General features: G+C 31.3%; 1 protein-coding gene across 1 annotated transcript; it reads right to left on the bottom strand.

Moving 5' to 3' along the window:
- Positions 1 to 6,213: 6,213 nt before the first annotated feature.
- On the bottom strand, positions 6,214 to 16,352 carry LOC134690414 (phospholipid scramblase 1-like). The gene is made up of 6 exons (XM_063550385.1): positions 16,164 to 16,352; positions 13,950 to 14,012; positions 10,730 to 10,922; positions 8,931 to 9,021; positions 7,672 to 7,771; positions 6,214 to 6,759 (listed from the first exon to the last, which is right to left on the bottom strand). The coding sequence occupies exons 1-6, from the start codon at positions 16,267 to 16,269 to the stop codon at positions 6,545 to 6,547; spliced, it is 768 nt and encodes a 255-aa protein (XP_063406455.1). The 5' UTR covers positions 16,270 to 16,352; the 3' UTR covers positions 6,214 to 6,544.
- Between the last annotated feature and the right edge of the window lie 4,897 nt (positions 16,353 to 21,249).

The following is a 21,249-nucleotide window of genomic DNA, read 5'->3' as shown; positions in this document are numbered from 1 at the left end:
CAAACGTTGTTTTTTTTATTGAGTGGGTGTCTTACTTGAACCATGTATTCATCTATAGTCAATGTTTTCGAAGACATATTGATACAAGGTGTCTCAGGAAAACCATATGATCTCCATTTTTGACAAATAATCTACTTGTAATAAAAACGAAAAACACTGTTTTGTACATTTTGTATATGTGTAGCACTGTCTATCCGGTCTGCCATTTTTCTATTAAAGTTACTGTTTGGCTGAAGTTAATGTTATTTATTGAGTTAATCGTTTTTGTGAGAAAAATTTTAAAAAGATATTTGAGTATAATCGAGAAAAATGGTAAAGAACTTAAACCTCCTTCATGAAATTTATAATTTCAAGCTTTTTTTGTAATCCTTTTTTCTCTATCTTTGTTTTTCTGCCTATTAGCAATGCAATTTGTGCTATTTGGGTACACGTTTTCACAATTCTTTTTCAATTCATTGCGATTCGTTTGCATGTAATTAAAATTTTCTCTGCACTTTTCTCAACACATTATTGTTCTCAGTGAACAATCTAAAGGCAGATAGATCTTACATTTGTACATTGTCAGATTTGCTATAAATGCTTTAGTTTCAAAGATATAAGCAAAACAACTGTATTTTGCTCTGAGTTATATTTTTAGCCATGTTGGTTGGAACTCAATTTTTTTAAACTAGATACACTGATGATGATTGGTTTAGTTAAATTTAGCCCAGCAGTTTCAGAGGAGAAGATTGTTATAAAGTTAACGACAACGGACGTCGGACGCCAAGTGACGAGAAAAGCCCTTTGGGCCGGATGAGCTAAAAAGAAAGAGCACACAAAGAAGGTTAAAAGAAATGATTTTTTTAACTGACCTAATTCTTCTACTGCTTCCATAATTTTCTTATTTTGCGAATCACATATATCAAACTTGTATCCTGCGAAAGAAATGTATCTATCAAAATACAAAAAGGCGGAATTGTTTTTGTGAATTATTATCAATTGTAAGCAGCGTTAAAAACAAAGAATTATAAAGTATACAGTTCCAAGATTCAGCTTGTTATTGATCATAAGCATAGATCACAAATAAAAAATGACCAATACAGTATAACGTTTTGTTGCTTATCACAACGCCAAAAACTGAGCTGAATAATTATATTAAAATTATATACAATAACTACAATGATTTTTAATTGCTGATGAAAAAAAACCCAACCACATGTAAAACAATACAAATAAATATATATCAGACCATTCATTTAAGACCAGCTCAATGAAAACTAGTTGCTAAAAACCTTAATTTTATTCGTGTTTGGTGTAGCTTTCAATATGGGTATGACACATAATACACCATTGGGAACCACACAAAATTAGAGTTCATTTATTATTTATCTCATTGATGCAACACCTGTTTTAGAAGGGGTAAACAGTTTATAAAGATATCAGAGAAATATTCAGTCCTAATTAGTCGGAGAAAAATTTCACAACGCCAAGGCAACAAAAACGAAAAAAATTTGAAAGAAAAACAACGGTCTACAGATGATTGCGTAAATAATTTTTTTTTAAAAGCACCACAAACATTAGGAACACATAGAGTTCTCCGTGGTAGTGTAGGCATTTTCATGGGCTTCCGAAAGGTAAATTATTTCCCCAAACCAGAAATAATGGTGAAAGTCAGTCATTTATAAATAATACAAAATAAATGGTATTGGACAGCTTAAATTAATAATTTACAATTAAGTCAAAGGACCTTTGTTCAGAATGATATATCTACAATTGTAAAAAGTCAACAGAAAAATTATCACTTTCGTAGAAGTATGAAAAACTTACCTTTTATCGTAAAATTAGAGAGGTGTTGTTTAACGATTATTTCGTCTAAATCATTTAATTTTGCCATCCATTTTACTGTTTCGTCATGAAGCCTGACCTGTGCCATTTTGCGCTCTAGCTGTATACCTACAGATTTCTATAACAATATGCGGTCATAAACCAGGCTGTTGATATTGTGAAACAAAACAAAAAACTTCAGGAGGTAAATTTCAACCTGAGAAGAAAGTTTGATTGTGCAAATAAATATAAGTATAATGCTTTAGCAAATAGTTATATCTTATTACGTTTATACATTTAAATTCTGGATTCCTATTCACAAATATAAAGACAGTATGATTTTATCTGTATAATTTCACCTCCAATAATTTGTAAACCATGCATTACTTTTATCAGATATATCAATACACTACGTTAGACCTGTTAAATGATTATTTCATTTTTAATTTTTGTTCTGAATTTTGAACCTATCAATTCCTCGCTGTTTTGGGGTTATTTTGCTGTGATGGTTGTTTGGGCAAAAACCTCTATTTTGACGAATATTATTGTAATTAAATATACTTAACCCAGGATCACCCATTCAGGACAATAAGTTATGATCCTTTTTAAAACAGTTTATTGAAGACAGGACAGGGAACTCTTGAAATGTTTTATTAAGCATATTTATGATTTTGTTGTTATTGGTTATTGGTTATTTTATTTTTGTAATGGTGTGTCACATACTATAAATATGTAATGTTATGCATATACAGATTTGAATTGAATTGAATTGTAAAATTTGCACATCTTTGAAAAATGCGTTTTGCCATTTAATATGTGGTGCTAACATGCATAATGTTTTATACCAAAACAGTAGTTGTCCACATACCAAAAAAGAAATTGGAATTGTTAATCGAAACTTTTTTAAACGACTCGGAGAAAAAAACTATAAGGAAAACGCAAAATATAAAGTTTGAATCCCAAAGACGTATCAATACCGAAATGCGCCAGGAGCTTAATTGAAATACTAAGGCTATCTACCTCAGGCAAAGATTACCTTAGCTGGATTTGGCAAACGTTTAGGAATTTTGGTCCTCAATGCTCTTCAACTTCGTACTTTATTTGGCCTTTTTAACTTTTTTGTCTTCGAGCGTCACTGATGAGTCTTTTGAAGACGAAACGCGCGTCTGGCGTCCTGGTCTTGGTATCTATGATGAGTTTATTATCAAAATGAAACCACTAATCATTGTTGATAAATTTAGCCTGAGTGAGTTGGAGTGTGTATTTTATCAATTTTCAATTTTTCCAGTACCGAAACTTTAAGAGCTACATGATACTATTTAATAATATACAAATTTATGTAAATAATTTGTGCTTAAAGAGTTAGTTCATAAGTTTCGTAATGATTTCTAGATTTATCAAAACGTAACTAAGAAGTTTTGAAGTATGTCAAGTCAGTATCGAAGCCCTTACTTCTCGGTTAATGATAACTTCGGTCAAAACAGACAACCTAAAAAATGAAAATAAATCTATAATATTGGTGTGTCCGAATACTTTTCAGGGAAAAAATTTACTTAACACATATACTAGTTTTGGTAATCCATGGTCACTGTATACACATTTGGAACATTTTAACCAAATGCAAATTAAACAGATGTTGTCTTTGATTGTCCCTTGGTCACCTCATGCAGCCACTGACCCAAGTTACACCAGATTACCTTACACAGTCCAGCTCCTTTGTTCTACCAGGAATGATCTGAGATGGATCACTCCTACCAGATCACCATAGCTTAAGTTACCACGTCTGCATGTTTCCCTTTGTGCTGTAACTTTTTAGCAGGAATGTCAAATGCACAATAAACTGAAAAATATTTATGTGGAAAAGTCAAAACCCTTAAGTTGGTGCAGAAACAAATCCAGATTTATTTTTGGGAATTTAACTAAAGACGTTTAGCCTTTAGACACACGAAGAATAATCCTACACCAGGACGAGTGGATATCAATTTTACATATTTTAAAATTGTGGTTGGTACTCCTGAAGGGTATATATTATAGAGCAATTTATAAAGAATATTATAATGATTGTGTGGCGTTCTCAACCAGATTTTATGAAGCAAAAATGATATGTATCTAATCTAGAACAGTTAGGATGTAAAATATTTATCCCATTTGGACTTGGTGCTATCTAAATAAAGGCAACAGTAGTATACCGCGTTCAAAATTCATAAATCGATAGAGAAAAGAGATCCGGGTTACAAACTAGACCTGAGGGAAATCGTATCAAATATAAGTGAACTACGACACAACAGAGACACAACACCGAAACGTAACACACAGAGAAACAAACTATGATGTAACAATGTCCATTTTCCTGACTTGGTAAGGGGCATTTTATGAAAAATTGTTGGGTTGAACGTTGTTTTGTGCCATGCCAAACCTCCCGCTTTAATGGCAGTGGTAATTATAACATTACATCACACGACCGGGTTGCAATAAATAAACAGATAAATGGGAGAAAATATAGGACAGAGAATCAAACGAATAATAGCCATCCAGAGGTAACGGGTTAACAAATATTTTTATACACCAGACGGTGAAGTTTGAAAGCAAAAACAACTACCAATTTGAAGATCGCCGAGGGCCAAAGGTTCCAAAAAAATGCGAGGCCAGGGTTATCTGCCTGGAACAAAACACTGACACAACGCGTGTTCATGGGATAACTATTACAGACAAAGGTTATGATTCCGTTGGCCACTTACACAGATATTGACTGTTGTTAGCACTTGTCACCCTACACATATATTGACCTTAACCTTTCGTCATATTATATAGATGGTATATAACACAAATAATTTCTCCTATCATTGTGTTCTTTTTGCAAAAATTTGTTTTTGGCTACTCCAGTTATCTTAAATAGATAGTAACAATCAATCTCTGATACTTTTAAGACTGAAATATTCAATTAGACTTTTTCAAATGTTTTTCTATTTTCGTAAATTCAATCTGCCAATTGATCAGCCAATAGTTTATAGTCGACAAAAACACATGATGAATTATAATTGTTAGAAACATTTGTCTTTGGAATACAACTGTGTAAGAATAGTAGTGATGCTATGTGGATACATTTATCGGTTTTCAAGATATAAACTGACCACCCGTTATCTTGACAATTGCTTCCATTTTCGCGATTGTAAAAAGTAGGTGGAATAATGTGGAGTTAGTTTTGACAAAGTATAATCCTGACTGCGAAAAAAGAATTAAGTTCATATGCCAAATTTATGAGTAACAAGCAGTTTACCATTTAAGAACCAATCGTGAATTTCTTTTATTTTCAATCAGAAATAAAGAACTTTTTTATGTCGCATTGCAACATATTTTAACCGTATTTTGTCTTGTAAAATCTTGTCGCCTTTCAGCAGATTTCTTATCTTTGTGATTTTAAGGCCAAATATTAATATGCATGCGACCTTTGTTATTTCTACATTCGAACGAAACAGGTGGCACTTTATCATGGTATGGTGAAACCAAACCTTTCTTTGATATTTGAGCACAGTTCTGATGTGTATAAAGCTTATTTTTCAAAATGATCCTCATATCACCCATTGCACCAATCGTAAACTAAGCAGTTTATGACGCACATCTAGCTGTTAATTGTCTGATGTATCGATGTCCTTAGCTTTCTCTGCTCATAAAGATAACAAAATGTGTTTTTTACAGATTAATCTATCATGTAATTGATATGACTTTCATTCTTCACATATCATTGTGATATTTTTATATGCGTCATTTTGCGACATATTTATCAGCGTTTGAAATTTCTGACAAGGTGTGTATCTGTTTCATAAGATCCGTAACGGAAAAAGAAGGGAATATGCTATTTACAAAGGAATTGAATAAAAAAATACAGACAATTTTATTTTTTAATGATTATAGAAATTGCCCAAACGGCTATATTTTTTTTATTATTCATGGTTAAAAACATTTATGATCATGTAGACAACTTCCAAATTTCATCAAATATTATACTTATCTACATGACTTTGTGCTTTTGTGTCTTTACTCTTTATATAGAATAGTATATGATACATTTAATAACGTAGCACAAAAATATGTCGTATAATATTCAAAAGTAAAATTAAAAAAAAACGTAAAGTCCCAAATCACTTGACAAAATAAAATGTTTTAGCAAGTCATACTATTATTTTTCTGTTTGTCGTTTTGTTTTGTAGCCATGGCGTTGTCAGTTTATTTTCAATCTATGAGTATGTCTGTCACTCAGATATCTCTAGTGCCTCTTTCGTACGAATTGATAACAACTGTGATATTCCTCATTTAGTATAGGCGTTTTATTATGTAAAAAATTGTCGATTGAACCTGGTTTCATAGCTAGGTTAACCTCACACAAACACATTCTAGAGCAGGAAAGCTTAATAATAATAATTTTATTTGCAAAAATACACCCATATGGGTCAAGCAAACACAAATACAACATTTAATACAGACAGTGAAGAATTACAAATATAAACATAAAAAAAACATAGTTATAAATGGTAATTAATGTAGCCTTTGATGGACATGGACCTCATTTTCGCAATTCTAATGATTGCTTTATAAAGACACCAATTTCTGTCAAAAGCTCAGATTTAGGATTTAAAAGTTGTTTTAGCTTTAAAAGTGGTTGATAATTTGTAAAATCAGGATCAATCAAACATGATAGCCATGTATAAAACAAAACACACACCATATTAAAAGTGTTCGAAAATTAGAACAAAATATTTATTAATACTTGTTCATAGAATCCAGGACCCCATCTTGTAAAGGTGTATTTACAGTTATAAAACTCAATTTCAATAGTTTCTCCAGTCATCGTGTTTGTGTTATATGTTCTTAACAGACCATTATCCATATAGAACATATCAATAAGGAATGCAGCCGACAGAATCAGTGCCTTTTCCGATACGGACAGTTTTTCTGAAACTTAAAAATATATACACAAGTTAGTTATACCTAGTTTTTATTATCCCTTTGTTCATACTGTTTTGATCGATCGTGAATGTGCTTTTACTTCATACTTCATTGGCCTTTTTTTCAAATGTCACTTATGAGTTTTTTATAGACGAAACGAGCATATGGCGAACAAAATTTAAAGACCGGTTTCTATGATGAATTTCTTTATAAAATTGAGGTTAAAGAAAAACAAATAATAGTAAAAACATAATATTGTCAAGAGAAGGAGTACTTCTACTTATTCTATCTTTATTTCCTTTTTACTATGTCTGATATAAAATCAATATTCTATGTATGTTGGTTTTTTTTCTCTCGTGGTAACAGTGTGGTTTTTCTCAATGTTTTCTTAATTTCAAGTTGTCTGTGACACAAATTGTTCGCACTCAGGTTATATCACGAACCTAGATCAATTCCATTCAACTGATAATTCATTTTTTTAAAAAGCTTTGTAACTGGGTCTTTATTTATCCTAACAAAGTATGATATACTGGTATATAAAAATGCGTCAGCCGTGATGTATAAGAAAAGCAAAAATATGGGATATTCATCCATAATACAAATTAGAACATCAAACAATATAGTATTGTTATCTTTTGATACTTGACATGTTTTGTAATGTATTTTTACTCCGGTTGAGATCACTGAACATACACTAAAATTATGTTGGTTATAACTTCCTAAACAAAGATTATTTAACTGATGTTTTGATGAAAAAGATGTTTTAAATTGTTAATTTAAATTTTTCGTCAGGTTATACTCTGAAATATGAATTGTGTTCTTTCAGCTTTGATGCCCTATAAATAAGTCATTTTACTTAGATAATAATGCCCGAACCTATTTTAGATGCCCCCATGTCTAACTCAGCGTAAAGTGTATACATACAACTCAATTTAAATTCATTAGTTGTTCCACTTTTGTTTTCCTCTGTAAAAGCATGCGACAGATCTTGAAGGATTCCAACGTCTTTTTCCTTTGTTTTGATCTAAAATTATGTCATTTATTAGTCTAAGTAAGAGTGAACAAATTATTTCTCAATGACACATTACAGCTGTGTTAAGGAATTAAATTCATAATTTAAAGATGTGAAAGTTTTATGTGATTTTCAGTTTAATCAAGCATACACAATACATCCTAAAGCTTTAACAGTTCATGACAGCATTACCTAGTCTAGTTTCGATTTATTAGTTTCCTATTGTTGTCGATACGGTATTGGCTTGGTGGTACATTTTATTTTACCAGCACTGTGCTATCACATTAACTTGATGTAGATAAAGGTGATCCTTTAAACGTTGTATGTCTGCTTTCTGTTAGGACGTGTAACATATTATTTGACGAAGCGTCGCTAATATAGTCTTCAATTTCGTAACATCTTTTTTCATTCGAGTGCTGATGGAGAAAATCGTGTAGAAGAAAGACACGTCTTGCGTAACATCTTATAAGCCTTGTAGCATTGGTTATTTGTTTTTATATAAATCAGTATCTTAAATACCTATTAATATTAACTTAAGGATGTCTGCTTGTCATGTTTTGGAATTTTTGTCAGATTTTCGGAATCCTCTGGTTTTATCCATTTGAATGCCTTAAAAAAAAATCCCCATGAACCCCCATTTTTCTTTTTATAAATCTTTTACATGTATAATTATAAGTAATTTGTAAAAGTCTTATAAAATTTTATTTATTTTTTAATAGTATTTGAGAACTTTAACTGGCCAATGATAAAGCTATGAAAATTCAAGAGAGAACATTTTCCCGCCAAAATTCCAATTGCTACTATCTCAAAAACAAGCTCATTGACCCCTATATTTTTTTTGCTTTTTTGATTCCTCAATGTATTCCCTATCAATAAATACTAGTTTTATGAAAAGTTATTTATTTTGAAACTGAGCAGCGAACATCCTTAACTACTAAAAAAACAATTTTTCATTTTGTTTCTTCAGAAATTAGGATTTCGAATATAAAAGTAGTCACTTCTAAAAGACGGATCAGCAATAAAATTAACGGTACCAATTTTCTTGCTTCAGATGCGCATTTTCACAATACATGTCTGTATTAGATAAACCACGCCTACTAACCCAATTTGAAATATACAGGATAGCCATGTATAGAAGGTAAGATAAACTACAATATTCCTTATCACTTACCTTGAATGTATTCGAAGATTCATCTTTTATCAATGTAAAAACTTCGGTTCCAGATCCATATCTTACTGCAAACGACTGGTTGTTCCCCATGCTATAAATGAAATATATCAACAGTCATTTTGAAGGTGCTTCTGTATAAGAAAACAATAATATGATAATCTCTAGACTTGGTTATCTATTACTGTCCAGAACTGTCAAAAACACGATTTTCTAATATCACTTTCATTCTATTGTTACACTGTGTAATGACAAATGTTTTCGGAGAGTCCAGGAACTAAAGTTACTATTGGTATGTTATTGTTAAGAAGCCTAGCAATTTTCAAATGAAGATTGACATGTCATAAGTACTTTTTAGTTTAACTTAGGTTTTAAATGGATAAGGTAATATTATAATAACAAAAATGACCAATTGAATAAAAAAAAAATCGCCAATTCAAGTTGCACAGAGTAACAGAGATTTGAAAAATTGGTGGATTGAATCGAATACCAAAATTTCAAAGATAAAACAGACAACACAGCAAAAAATCAATATTAAAAACAAAAACAGCAGTCCACAGTCCACAAAACACTACACAGAAACAGAATGAGCAGCACATCACTCATTGAAAACATGATTTGAACTTCATCAGCCATTTCTGGTCCAATAGCTGCCCCGTCGTAAAACTCATGTAAACATTTGAAGATACGGTGGATTGTGCCATGACACCAAAGTAGATCAGTAAATCACTGACTCAATAAATACCGAATATCAGGTTATCTACATGTTGATATCGTAAAATATCAGCTGCGAGACATAATATGAAGCTTTTTGTCGAGCGATCGTAGCGAACGAGATCAAAAAGCCTTCATATAATGTCAATTGTCGATATGTTTTGTTTCAAATAAAGGCAAAAGTAGTTTATCGCTGTTCAAAATTCCTGAATCGATTGAGAGAAAAAATATGGGGGTTACAAACTCAAACTGAGGGAAACACATCAAATTTAAGAGGAGAACTTCGACACAACAGAAACATAACATTAACATGTAACAAACACAGAAAGGAACAATGATATAACACTGGTCATCTCTTGACTTGGTACAGGACATTTTATTAAAGAAAATGGTGGGTTGAACCTGGTTTTGTTGCATGCCAAACCTCCCGCTTAAATATTACTTTAAACTGAAAACATTGCATGTTAGACTACAAAACAAATAAATGGGAGAACATAAAGAACAGAGAAATACACGAATAATAGCTAACACGAGGTGCCAGGTTCAAAATTTAATACGTCAGATCTGCGTTTCGTCCACACAAGAATAACCAGTGACGCTAATATGAAATAAGTTCGAAAGCCAAAGAAGTACAAAGTTGAAGATCATTGTTGATATGTTTTGTTTCAATCACATTGTCGATATGTTTTGATTCAAGTACAGTGTCGATATGTTTTGATTCAAAAACATTGTCGATATGTTTTGATTCAAGCACATTGTCGATATGTTTTGTCTCTAGTACATTGTTGATATATGTTTTTTTCAAGCACACTGGCGATATGTTTTGTGTCGAACACATTGTCGATATGTTTTCTGTCAAGTACATTGTCGATATGTTTTGTGTCAAGCACATTGACGAAACGTTTTGTGTCAAGCACATTGTCGATGTGTTTTGTTTGAAGCACATTGTCGATATGTTTGTTTGAAGCACGTTATCGATATGCTTTGTTTCAAGTACATTGTCAGTATATTTTGTTTCAAGCACATTTCAATAACTTTTGACAAGTAAACTAAAATACTGCGTATATGATTTTCTAAAAGATACGTACTTTTGTTTTATTTCTCCAAGCTTGAATCCACTTGGACTCTTCAATGACAAAAACTGTAGACAGCAGCAGAGTGGACCAGAACAACGATAAGGTCTTTTTAGTTCCATAAGAGTTTTATGGTCATTATTATTTATTCGTAGCACTAAAGGCCTTGTTCTGCTGCAACACAATCTCCAGCAACTACTGGAATCATCTTTATTAAATGTTATAAATGAAAAGTTTATTGCCACATTAAAAATATCATTATGGGATAAGTAAATTGGTGTTACAAAATCTGACCATTTTTTTTGTGTAGCAAACTGTATTTGTGTAGCACGTCTGATATGAAAGACTTCTTCAATGATTCTATGCAGGAATGTTTTTGTAAATACTTGTACCTTGTTCCTGCCACATCTTTGCTCTTATGTATCTCGATTTATTTACATATTGCGTTTTTTATAATAGCATTAGTATGTATATTCCAAATGAGAATCCAGAATTTTGAAAAGGGCTCTAAACCAGGCAACAATAGGATTACAACATGCATGTGAAAAGTCTATACATCCACTAAATATATTGTCGTCTGTATTTAAGCTCTATAAGGAGATAACGGCCCCATGCTTCTACCGAAAATATGTCTTTTGTCATCAATGCTTTTATGTTACACTGCAGGTTATATTTTATTTAAAGTAAATCTGAAATATGTTTAAAAATTGTGTTTACTTGTGTTCAACGGTAGACAAACCAGTTTAGATATATCTTAATGGTTATAATGTGAATTGATACACAACGTAAAGAAAACAAAGCAGTTGCTGAAATACCTTTCTTGTAATTCCTTGGGCATCTATATCTTTACTCGTTTCTCTTTTATACAAATGACTTTTTCATTTCTGTTATATGTTCGTGAAAAAACATGTTTAGTTAACATTTAGAAGTGTTTAGGAAACGAATCTTATAAAGGAAGAACATGTTTAAACTTTATCGTAAACAAAATAATATTTAAAATTGAGAATGGAAATGGGGAATGTGTCAAAGAGACAACAACCCGACCAAAATAAAAAAAACACAACAGCAGATGGTCACCAACAGGTCTTCAATGTAGCGAGAAATTCCCGCACCCGGAGGCGTCCTTCAGCTGGCCCCTAAACAAATATATACTAGTTCAGTGATAATGAACGCCATACTAATTTCCAAATTGTACACAAGAAACTAAAATTTTAAATAATACAAGACTAACAAAGGCCAGAGGCTCCTGACTTGGGACAGGCGCAAAAATGCGGCGGGGTTAAACATGTTTGTGAGATCTCAACCCTCCCCCTATACCTCTAACCAGTGTAGAAAAGTAAAAGCATAACAATACGCACATTAAAATTCAGTTCAACAGAAGTCCGAGTCTGAAGTCAGAAGATGTAACCAAAGAAAATAAACAAAATGACAATAATACATAAATAACAACAGACTACTAGCAGTTAACTGACATGCCAGCTCCAGACTTCAATTAAACTGACTGAAAGATTATGATTTCATCATATGAACATCAGGCACAATCCTTCCCGTAAGGGGTTTAGTATCATACCATCATAACATATATGAGAAGAACATAACCCGTGTCATGCCAACAACTGTTTTTAGAATAAATGTGTTTAGTTCCGACGCAAAGACCTTATCAGTGACTCAATATTAACGCCAAAATATGCAATCTTTAATGACTTGACAACAGTATCGTAATTATATCCCTTCTTAATAAGTCTATTCAAAGGTTTTGTAAGTTTATGAGGTGAATACTGACACCTTTGTGCTTTATAAAGAATATTTCCATAAAAAATTGGATGTGAAATACCTGAACGTATAAAAAGTCTGCATGTTGAGCTATATTTACGAATGATGTCTTTATACCGATGATAAAATTTAGTAAATCTTTTGACTAGTTTGTGATATCGAAAACCCTGGTGTAATAATTTTTCAGTAATACATAAATTTCTCTCGTTAAAATCTAAAACATTGTTACATACACGAGCGAATCGTACAAGTTGAGATATATAAACACCGTAAGATGGTGACAAGGGAACGTCACCATCTAAAAACGGATAATTAACGATAGGAAACGAAAAATCATCCCTTTTATCATAAATTTTAGTATTCAGCTTTCCGTTAGTGATATAGATATCAAGATCGAGGAAAGGGCAGTGGTCATTGTTAGTATAAGCTTTATTTAAAGTAAGTTCACCAGGATAAATTTCATTAATATACACACTGAAGTCGTCATTATTGAGAGCCAAAATATCATCCAAATATCTAAAAGTATTATTAAATTTGTTTATCAGATGTTGTTTTGATGGGTCTTTGCTTATTTTTGTCATAAATTGTAACTCGTAACAATACAAAAAGAGGTCTGCAATAAGTGGTGCACAGTTAGTCCCCATTGGAATTCCGATAATCTGACGATATACGGAATCCCCAAAGCGAACAAAAATGTTATCTAGTAAAAATTCAAGGGCATATATAGTATCAAAGCATGTCCAATTAACATAGTTTTTTTGTTTATTGCTACTAAAAAATGACCGAAAAGAGTTTGAACATATATATTCACATTCTGATTTTTTGAATGCCCATTTAATTAGGTGTGTGAATTTTTTCTTAATGAGAATGTGAGGCAATGTGGTATACAGGGTAGAAAATTTTGCATGTTTTCATATAAGCGGGAGGTTTGTCAGTCCATTAAACTAGATCCAACCAATATGTTTTCCTTCAAGTGTTCTGAACCATTATCAAATGTATCTATGTATTTGGCGTTTGTTTTTGTAGTAGTTCAGTGTTTCTGTTGATCCGTTGTGGTCCTCTTATAGATGATGCGTTTCACTAAAGTTTGCCATTTGTCCCGGATTTGTTTCAGCGGTATACTACAGGCATTTTAGCGCCTGTTCCAAGTCAGGAGCCTCTGGTCTTTGTTAGTCTTGTATTATTTTAATTTTTGTTTCTTGTGTACAATTTGGAAATTAGTATGGCGTTCATTATCACTAAACTAGTATATATTTGTTTAGGGGCCAGCTGAAGGACACCTCCAGGTGCGAGAATTTTTGGTTATATTGAAGACCTGTTGGTGACCTTCTGCTGTTGTTTTTTCTATGGTCGGGTTGTTGTCTCTTTGATACATTCCCCATTTTCATTCTCAATTTTACTATTACCTTTATCTACTATGTTGTTTTTGATAAAGAAAACCAAATCATTAAATTATATTTACCGCTTTCTTCTACTGCTTCCATAATTTGTTGATTTTGTGAATCACAAATACTAAACTTGTACCCTGAAAAATAAAATAAAGCCTATTAAATATCTGTGCGTTTGTATTATTGGATCAGTGCATATTAATTTTGACAGAGTTATGTCCCTTAATCAGCTGATATTGTGACCTTCATTATGGGTTGTCATTCACTCCTTAATAAATTGTTTTTTTTTACATGTGTTTTTATCCATATCTTTTTTTTAGGTCTTTTTCCAGATATTATACTACTTTTTTAAAATTTTAACTAAAATTATTATCTGCTTTGGTATTTATTTTATCTTTCAAGATTATATATTTAGTGAAATATATAGTATTATTTTTTGGTGTATAAAATTGAGATAGCAAATGGGGAATGTATCAAAGCGACAACAAACCGACCATAGAGCAAACAACAGCCGAAGGCCACCAATGGGTCTTTGAAATGTAGCGAGAAACTCCCGCACCCGTAAGGGTCCTTCAGCTAGCCCCTTAAAAAATATGTATAATAGTACAGTGATAATGGACGTCTTACTAAACTTCGAATTATACACAAGAAACTAAAATTATAAATCATACAAGACTAACAAAGGCCACTATCTCCCATCTTGGGACAGGCGCAAAATTGGGGCAGGGTTAAACATTTTTATGAGATCACAACCCCCCCCCTTTTTTTTTACCTTTAGCCAATGTAGAAAACTGAACGTATATCAATACGCACATTAAAATTCAGTTCAAGAGAAGTCCGAGTCCGATGTCAGAAGATGTAACGAAATAAAATAAATAAAATGACAATAATACCTGATAACAACAGACTACTAATTAAGTGGAAAGGGATTAATATAAGTTGCAAAAACTTGTTTCCCAATCCACTATAAATAAATATGTTTAAACTAAAACTAATTAAGGCGAATGAAAGATTTAATTTATATCTTCATCATATGAATATCATGCACACAATTCCTCTCGTTAGGGGTTTAGTATCATACTATCATAAAATATATGAATAGAACTGACTGACTGTTTAATTGTATTTCATTTAACAATGGGGCTTTTTTTATTTGCCCAGATTAAATTTTATTCCATATCTCTGATTTGGAAATGCATTGGGTTTAGGTTTTCGTGTTATTTTTGAAAATATTATTAAGAAATACTCCACGATACAGTTTTGATCCTGTATTTACAAGTTCGTGAACATTTGCATTTAGGCTATTATTAACCTGATTAAATCAAATATGTAATAAAAAATATACCTGCATGTGCTACTTTTTGAGTAAAATGAGATTGAAATTTTGTATATTTGATTACATTTCCGATTTGTGGCCGTAGTTTCTTTTTCGAAAGACAGACATAACTTTTTTGTTATAAAAGATAAACACAAATGGTTTTTTGTTAAATAATCGGTAAGTTCTGTATTTTATTAGTATTCTAAAACACAGACAGACATAACTTTTTTGTTATGAAAGATAAACACAAATTGTTTTTGTTAAATAATCGGTAATTTCTGTATTTTATTAGTATTCTAAAAAAATATGCATTTTTTTATTCAGAAATAGCTCATATTTATCAAATGTTCATGAATTGAGGAAATTGCGTCATTTGTTCTGCATGTTTATCAAAATTTTACAAAATCCTCTATTTACAGTTTAATAAAATTTGGGTCACATAATCTCCCTGCAAAATGAAACAAATTGCTGTTTTGAAAAATAGGGGTCCATGACCTCGTTTTCAAATTAAATCAGTTTGAATGATAAAAATCAGTCGAAAAATGCATCTTTTCCCGATATGTCACAGTTTAACGTTGCGAAAACAACATTTTACATTAGCAACGTCATGACCTTCCCTGTAACTGTATCGTCTGGGCAAATCATTGATTTGACGTAAATGCGTTTTTATTCAGATAAAAATAACAAAAATAATTTTTAAACGGACTTGTATATGAATACTTTAAAATAACCTTATATTATCCTATCAAGATTATCCCTCGGTGGTTATAATTTTACAAAAGAAGATTCCACATAAGCCAATAAGACGGTAAAATAATTATAGAATATAGTAAAATGAAATAATAATCATAATGATGTATTTCTCCGGTTTTAGAGTCGGAACAAGTGATCCTTAATTTTCTTTAAAAAAGTGAAGATATATCAGTTTCATAAATATATTAAGCTGTCAACGCAAATCTAAAGAGCCTACCTTTTACATCAAAGTTCATCAGATGCTGTTTTACAATTATTTCGTCTAAATTGCCAAGTCTTTTCATAGCGTCGTCAGTATCATCATGAGGTCTAATTTGTGCCATTTTAGTATAGAGCTGAATAATAAAGTATAGCAGCTAGAGATTTTTCTAAATGCAGTATGTAATTTTATTAACCCACAACTAGGATCCAGACTGTTTTATTATTAATTACCAAGGATACCTTCCGGGTTTAAATTGCCAACTCGAAAAATTTAATTAAAAACTAAGTTCTGTTTGTTAATTATATCGTATAACTGACTGCATTTAAATCTTTTGTAAATTTTATTCTTTAATTCTAAACCCAACTAGTGCAAATCCGTTTTGGTATAATAATTCTTATTTGTGATTTCCATTTTATATCAAAAGACCGCACTTGGGCCTGTCGTATGATTATTACAAACGTTTTTGACATATATATAAAATATATCGATCGTATCTATCATTAAAGATTTGTTGAATAAATCGATCGTTAATGTGTCTATTCAATTCTTTTTTTTATTGAATTGAATTAAAACCTGAAGGAAAAATCATATGTTTTAAAAGATGGTTAGATGGGTATATACAAACCGTAAAAGATGAAATTTAAGTAGATTAAGTCGAAAATTCAAAATGAATATAACTATTGAAGAAGAAAAAGCAATGCGGGAAATTTTGTATGATACAAGCATCGTGATACGACCAAGCGAAAAATCATCCAGAGTTGTAATAATGAACACAGAAGATTATAAATTAGAGGTAGAAAAAGAATTAGATAACAACGATACGTACAAAGCAATAGATAGGGATCTAACACAGAAAAATGAAAATAAAGTAAAAAAACTCTTAGAAAATTTATGTAAAAGAGAAATAATAGACAAAGACATGAAAAATATCTATTACCGAAAGGAACATGTCCCGGAAAGGTACACGCCAATCCGAAATTACACAAAAAAATAACCCAGTTAGAACAATTATTAATGGGAGGAACCATTCAACAGAAAAAATCGCGGAAATAGTCGAAAACGAGCTTTCGGACAATGTTCGAAACTTGCCCACTTATATCAAAGACACACCTTTTTTTTAAACAGATTAAATGCAATACAACAGTCTTTACCAGACAACGCAATAATGTTTTGTTTAGATGTAACTAAATTATATCTAAGCGTACCCAGAAATGAAGCGCGGGAAGCATGCAAATCAGCACTAGAAAATCGAACTAACACATCAATCCCAACTGAAGATGTTCTTAAAATGATGGATTTAGTCATTGAAAACAATAATTTTAGCTTCAATGGAAAGCACTTTTTACAAACCGAAGTAACAGCTATTGGTTCCCATCTAGGGATGAATTATGCTTGCACCTACCTCGGACAATGGGAAGAAAATTTATTTCATAACAGCATTTTACAACCATTTTCATATTGGAGATATTTTGATGTCATCTGGGGGATATGGGAACATGGTTTAGATGAATTAAAAAAAATCACGAAATGTCAAACAGTTTGCATCCGCGAATTAAAACAGAAATGCGTTACTCAACTGAAAAAAATGAATTCCTTGATGTGTTTGTACACATAGAAAACGGACAACTTAAAACAGATCTTTATACAAAATCAACAGATAAACGCCAGTACTTACATGTGTCGTCAAGCCATCCAAACTCTATAAAAAATGCTATACCATATGGACTCGGTATTCGTGTCAATTTGCTCAACAGAAGAATATTACAAAACAAGAAGAGAAGAAACAATAAAAACGCACCTAAGAAAACGTGGATACAACAACTCGTCCACTGAAGTTCAATTGAAAAAAGTCGACAATTTAAACCGAGAAGATCTATTACAGTACAAACAGAAGAAAGAAAACAACAGGGAACCTTTAGTAATTACTTTTTTAAAAGCGCTTCCAAATGTACATTCAATTCTTGAAAAAATCTTAAAATTCTCAATCAATCCGAAAGACTAAAGAAAATATTCCCCGATCCGCCTATCGTGGCATTTAAACGTAAAAACAACATAAAAGACATCTTAGTGCACATACTTTACTATTTTTTAAACAAACTAATGGATGTGGACCATGTGGTAAACATTGTGCATTATGCTCACATATAAATGAAACCAAGGTATTTTGTGACAACACCGGCAAAGAATATACCATTCAGGGTCAAATAAATTGTAAAACCGTAAGCGTAATATATGCGATTAATTGTACAAAATGTGAAAAAGTTATATATGTAGGACAAACAGGTGATACACTATATAAACGAATGCTATTGAACTTTTCAAAATTACGAACAAAGAAAACAGAAGATCCAGTAGCCAACCATTTCATTCAGAACAATCATTCAATGACAAATTTAAAAGTTACCGCCATATAAAGAGTATTTGGGACAGAGACTTACAGAAAAAACTAAAGAAGCAACACAATGTATGAACGATAAGGAAAATATTTATATTTATTTAGCTAGACTATATAATAATAATATTAATCCATTGTTAAAGGGAGCTTTTTCTCTAGCACAGTCTCTAGATTTGACAGGAACTTACTCATGGTATATATATGCTAAAAGTATTGTTAAAGAGACTAACGTTGACCTTAATATTCTTTCTACTTGTAAGGACATAAAAGATGTAAATAAAATAAAAAAACGATATAAGTTAAAAATGAAAAATAGATATGAAGATTTAATTCAAAATAAATTTCAAAACATCGATGATAAAAGTATTTTTTTTCTCTATAAAAAACTTAAAAAAGATTACAAGCTAGAATATTATCTAAATACATCTAATTTTCAGATAAGGAGATTAATCACTAAATTTAGAATAAGTGATCACTCCCTCTTGATTGAAAAGGGGAGATATTTTAAAATCCCAAGAGAGGAACGTCTTTGCCATAAATGTAAAATACTAGAGGATGAGAAACATTTTTTACTATATTGTGAGTATAATAAAACTCTAAGAAATGACTTTTTTCATCACATATGTACAGAAAATAATAACTTTAATAATTTAAATGAAGAAGAAAAAAATCATTATTTACTAAATCCATCATCGCCTTTACAAACAAATAAGTTAGGATCCTTCTTGAAAAAGTCATTAGAACTGAGGGCAGGGGACTCTTAACAACTTGTTTGTTGTTATAAATTTTAATGCTGTTGATATTTTGTATGTTTAATATGTATGTATATATGTTTATTGTGTTTATTGTATTAATATATGTTGGTCACAAACTGTAAAGTTTATATGACAATAAAATATTTGATTTGATTTGATTTGATTTATATTAAAAAAGCGAAAAATGCGGCAAATGAACGTCATAGAATTTATTGTTATTATAACGTAATGTATACAAGCGATGTAATTGTTGTTTCAATGTTGTAATTTATTCCAATGAAGAAGGCCATAATGGCCGAAACGTATGGGAATTTCATGTGTTATAGATTTTACTATATATATATTGATATCATTTATTGGTAAAGTCAGTTAAATTTTTGTCTCTAATATTGATTAATTGGTTTTTGAGACAAATGTTTATTTTGACGATTAGTTTCTTAAAAACTTGCACAGCTTCAAAAAAAGATATATGGCTTTATCGTGAACCCGTATGAACTTATAGCACAGGTCAAAATCTTAAACTTCACCTAAATTTCCAAATCAAAGGTCATGAATCCTAAATTGGACGGCTTCGGTACATATATTTAATTTTACCGATTAAACACAGAAAGTACAGATATAGTTTTCGCTTTCTACATCTTTCACAGAGAATTATTGCCGGTCTAACCTGAAGATATCCTATGGTGTTTTAATGAAGATTTTTAATAAATTTTACATTAAATACTAGTTACAACTAAAAAAAAAAAAATTCAATAACTGCAAGCATTCTTTCCGGAAGGGTATACGCCCAACATAACCGTTAAATTATTTTTGTCATTAAAAGTGGCATTGAACACCAATAATTAATCAGTCAATCAATTTTGTTATCAATTTGGCCTTATAATACAGCACGTGGACCTGTCGTATGATTATTTCAAAGTTTTTGATATATTTTGATATCATTTATTTGTAATTATAGGTTTCATAACGAGTGAGAATGGGATGTAGTTGTATCAACTAGAGTTGTTTAATTGCAATATAATAATAAATAAGCCTTCACAACAGCATGCCATAATTTACCGATTAAGCTGAAAACATCGGAAATCTCAGTAATTGTTGAAGACATCTCGAAGACAAGGCCGATGCTTTATGTAACCAGTTGTTCCACACCAAATGCAAAATCGACACAATCCCAAACAGAGTAGGAGTGTACTACTCCATTATTGGTATTATCAAATGATTTAGACCCTTCATCTTCAGAAAATAACATAACGTTCCCTTAATCAGAAAACATAAATACTTAACAACATGGACAATTTCTGTCAACCTTCAATTGACGGAAATCAGTCCACGAAAAGTTATTTTTTGAAGATGCGCCACCAATCTTACTCATGGTGATTGATAAAAATCTAGATGACATGAAAAGAAAGACAAATAGCCGTCATTCCAAATATGTTGATGAATGTAGCATATTGGAATCTTCTGGATCATACTTCTGTATTTCTGAAAAATTACCAAAACTTCATAAAAGTTAAGTAAGTTGGACAGACATTATTTTTACCTAAAACACCTCAGCTAGACAGTTCATCCGTTGTCATTATGCACCGCTATGGTGCAGTACTTAAAGATAACAAATCATTTAAAAACACGTCACATAGTTTACTGCGTCATCGGCAAATGATATATCATCAGTTTGAGTATATGAATACCGCGGTACCTATTCTTCCGAATGTGCGAGAGGAGATTATGTAAGAACGAATCCCAAAAGTTTACAAACAATAGTTGATGAATGCGATTCAAGAGAAAACACAGATATTTATGAAGATGAATAGAGCCAACTCATTGCATGCACCAAAGATACTAAACAATTCAAAAATACAAATACACAAATAAGATCAAAACAGAGCCTGCGTATGCAAATGTTGCCGATGAAAGCATTGCCATTGTTTAGATGTTTTATCAATATCCGTTA

The sequence above is a fragment of the Mytilus trossulus genome, chromosome 11 (genome assembly GCF_036588685.1).
Source record: "Mytilus trossulus isolate FHL-02 chromosome 11, PNRI_Mtr1.1.1.hap1, whole genome shotgun sequence".
In the NCBI taxonomy this organism is placed as follows: Eukaryota; Metazoa; Mollusca; class Bivalvia; order Mytilida; family Mytilidae; genus Mytilus; species Mytilus trossulus.
The sequence above is the reverse complement of the archived record's forward strand: the minus strand, read 5'-3'. Positions and strand labels throughout refer to the sequence as shown.

Excerpts from the sequence above, each read along its gene's own strand:
- LOC134690414 (XM_063550385.1), bottom strand. The coding sequence starts at position 16,269 with ATGGCACAAATTAGACCTCATGATGATACTGACGACGCTATGAAAAGA. Across the intron at positions 7,772-8,930 it reads AATCTTCGAATACATTCAAG|ATCAAAACAAAGGAAAAAGA; the intron begins GTAAGTGATAAG and ends ACATAATTTTAG. Across the intron at positions 6,760-7,671 it reads TAATGAATTTAAATTGAGTT|TTTCAGAAAAACTGTCCGTA; the intron begins GTATGTATACAC and ends TATATTTTTAAG.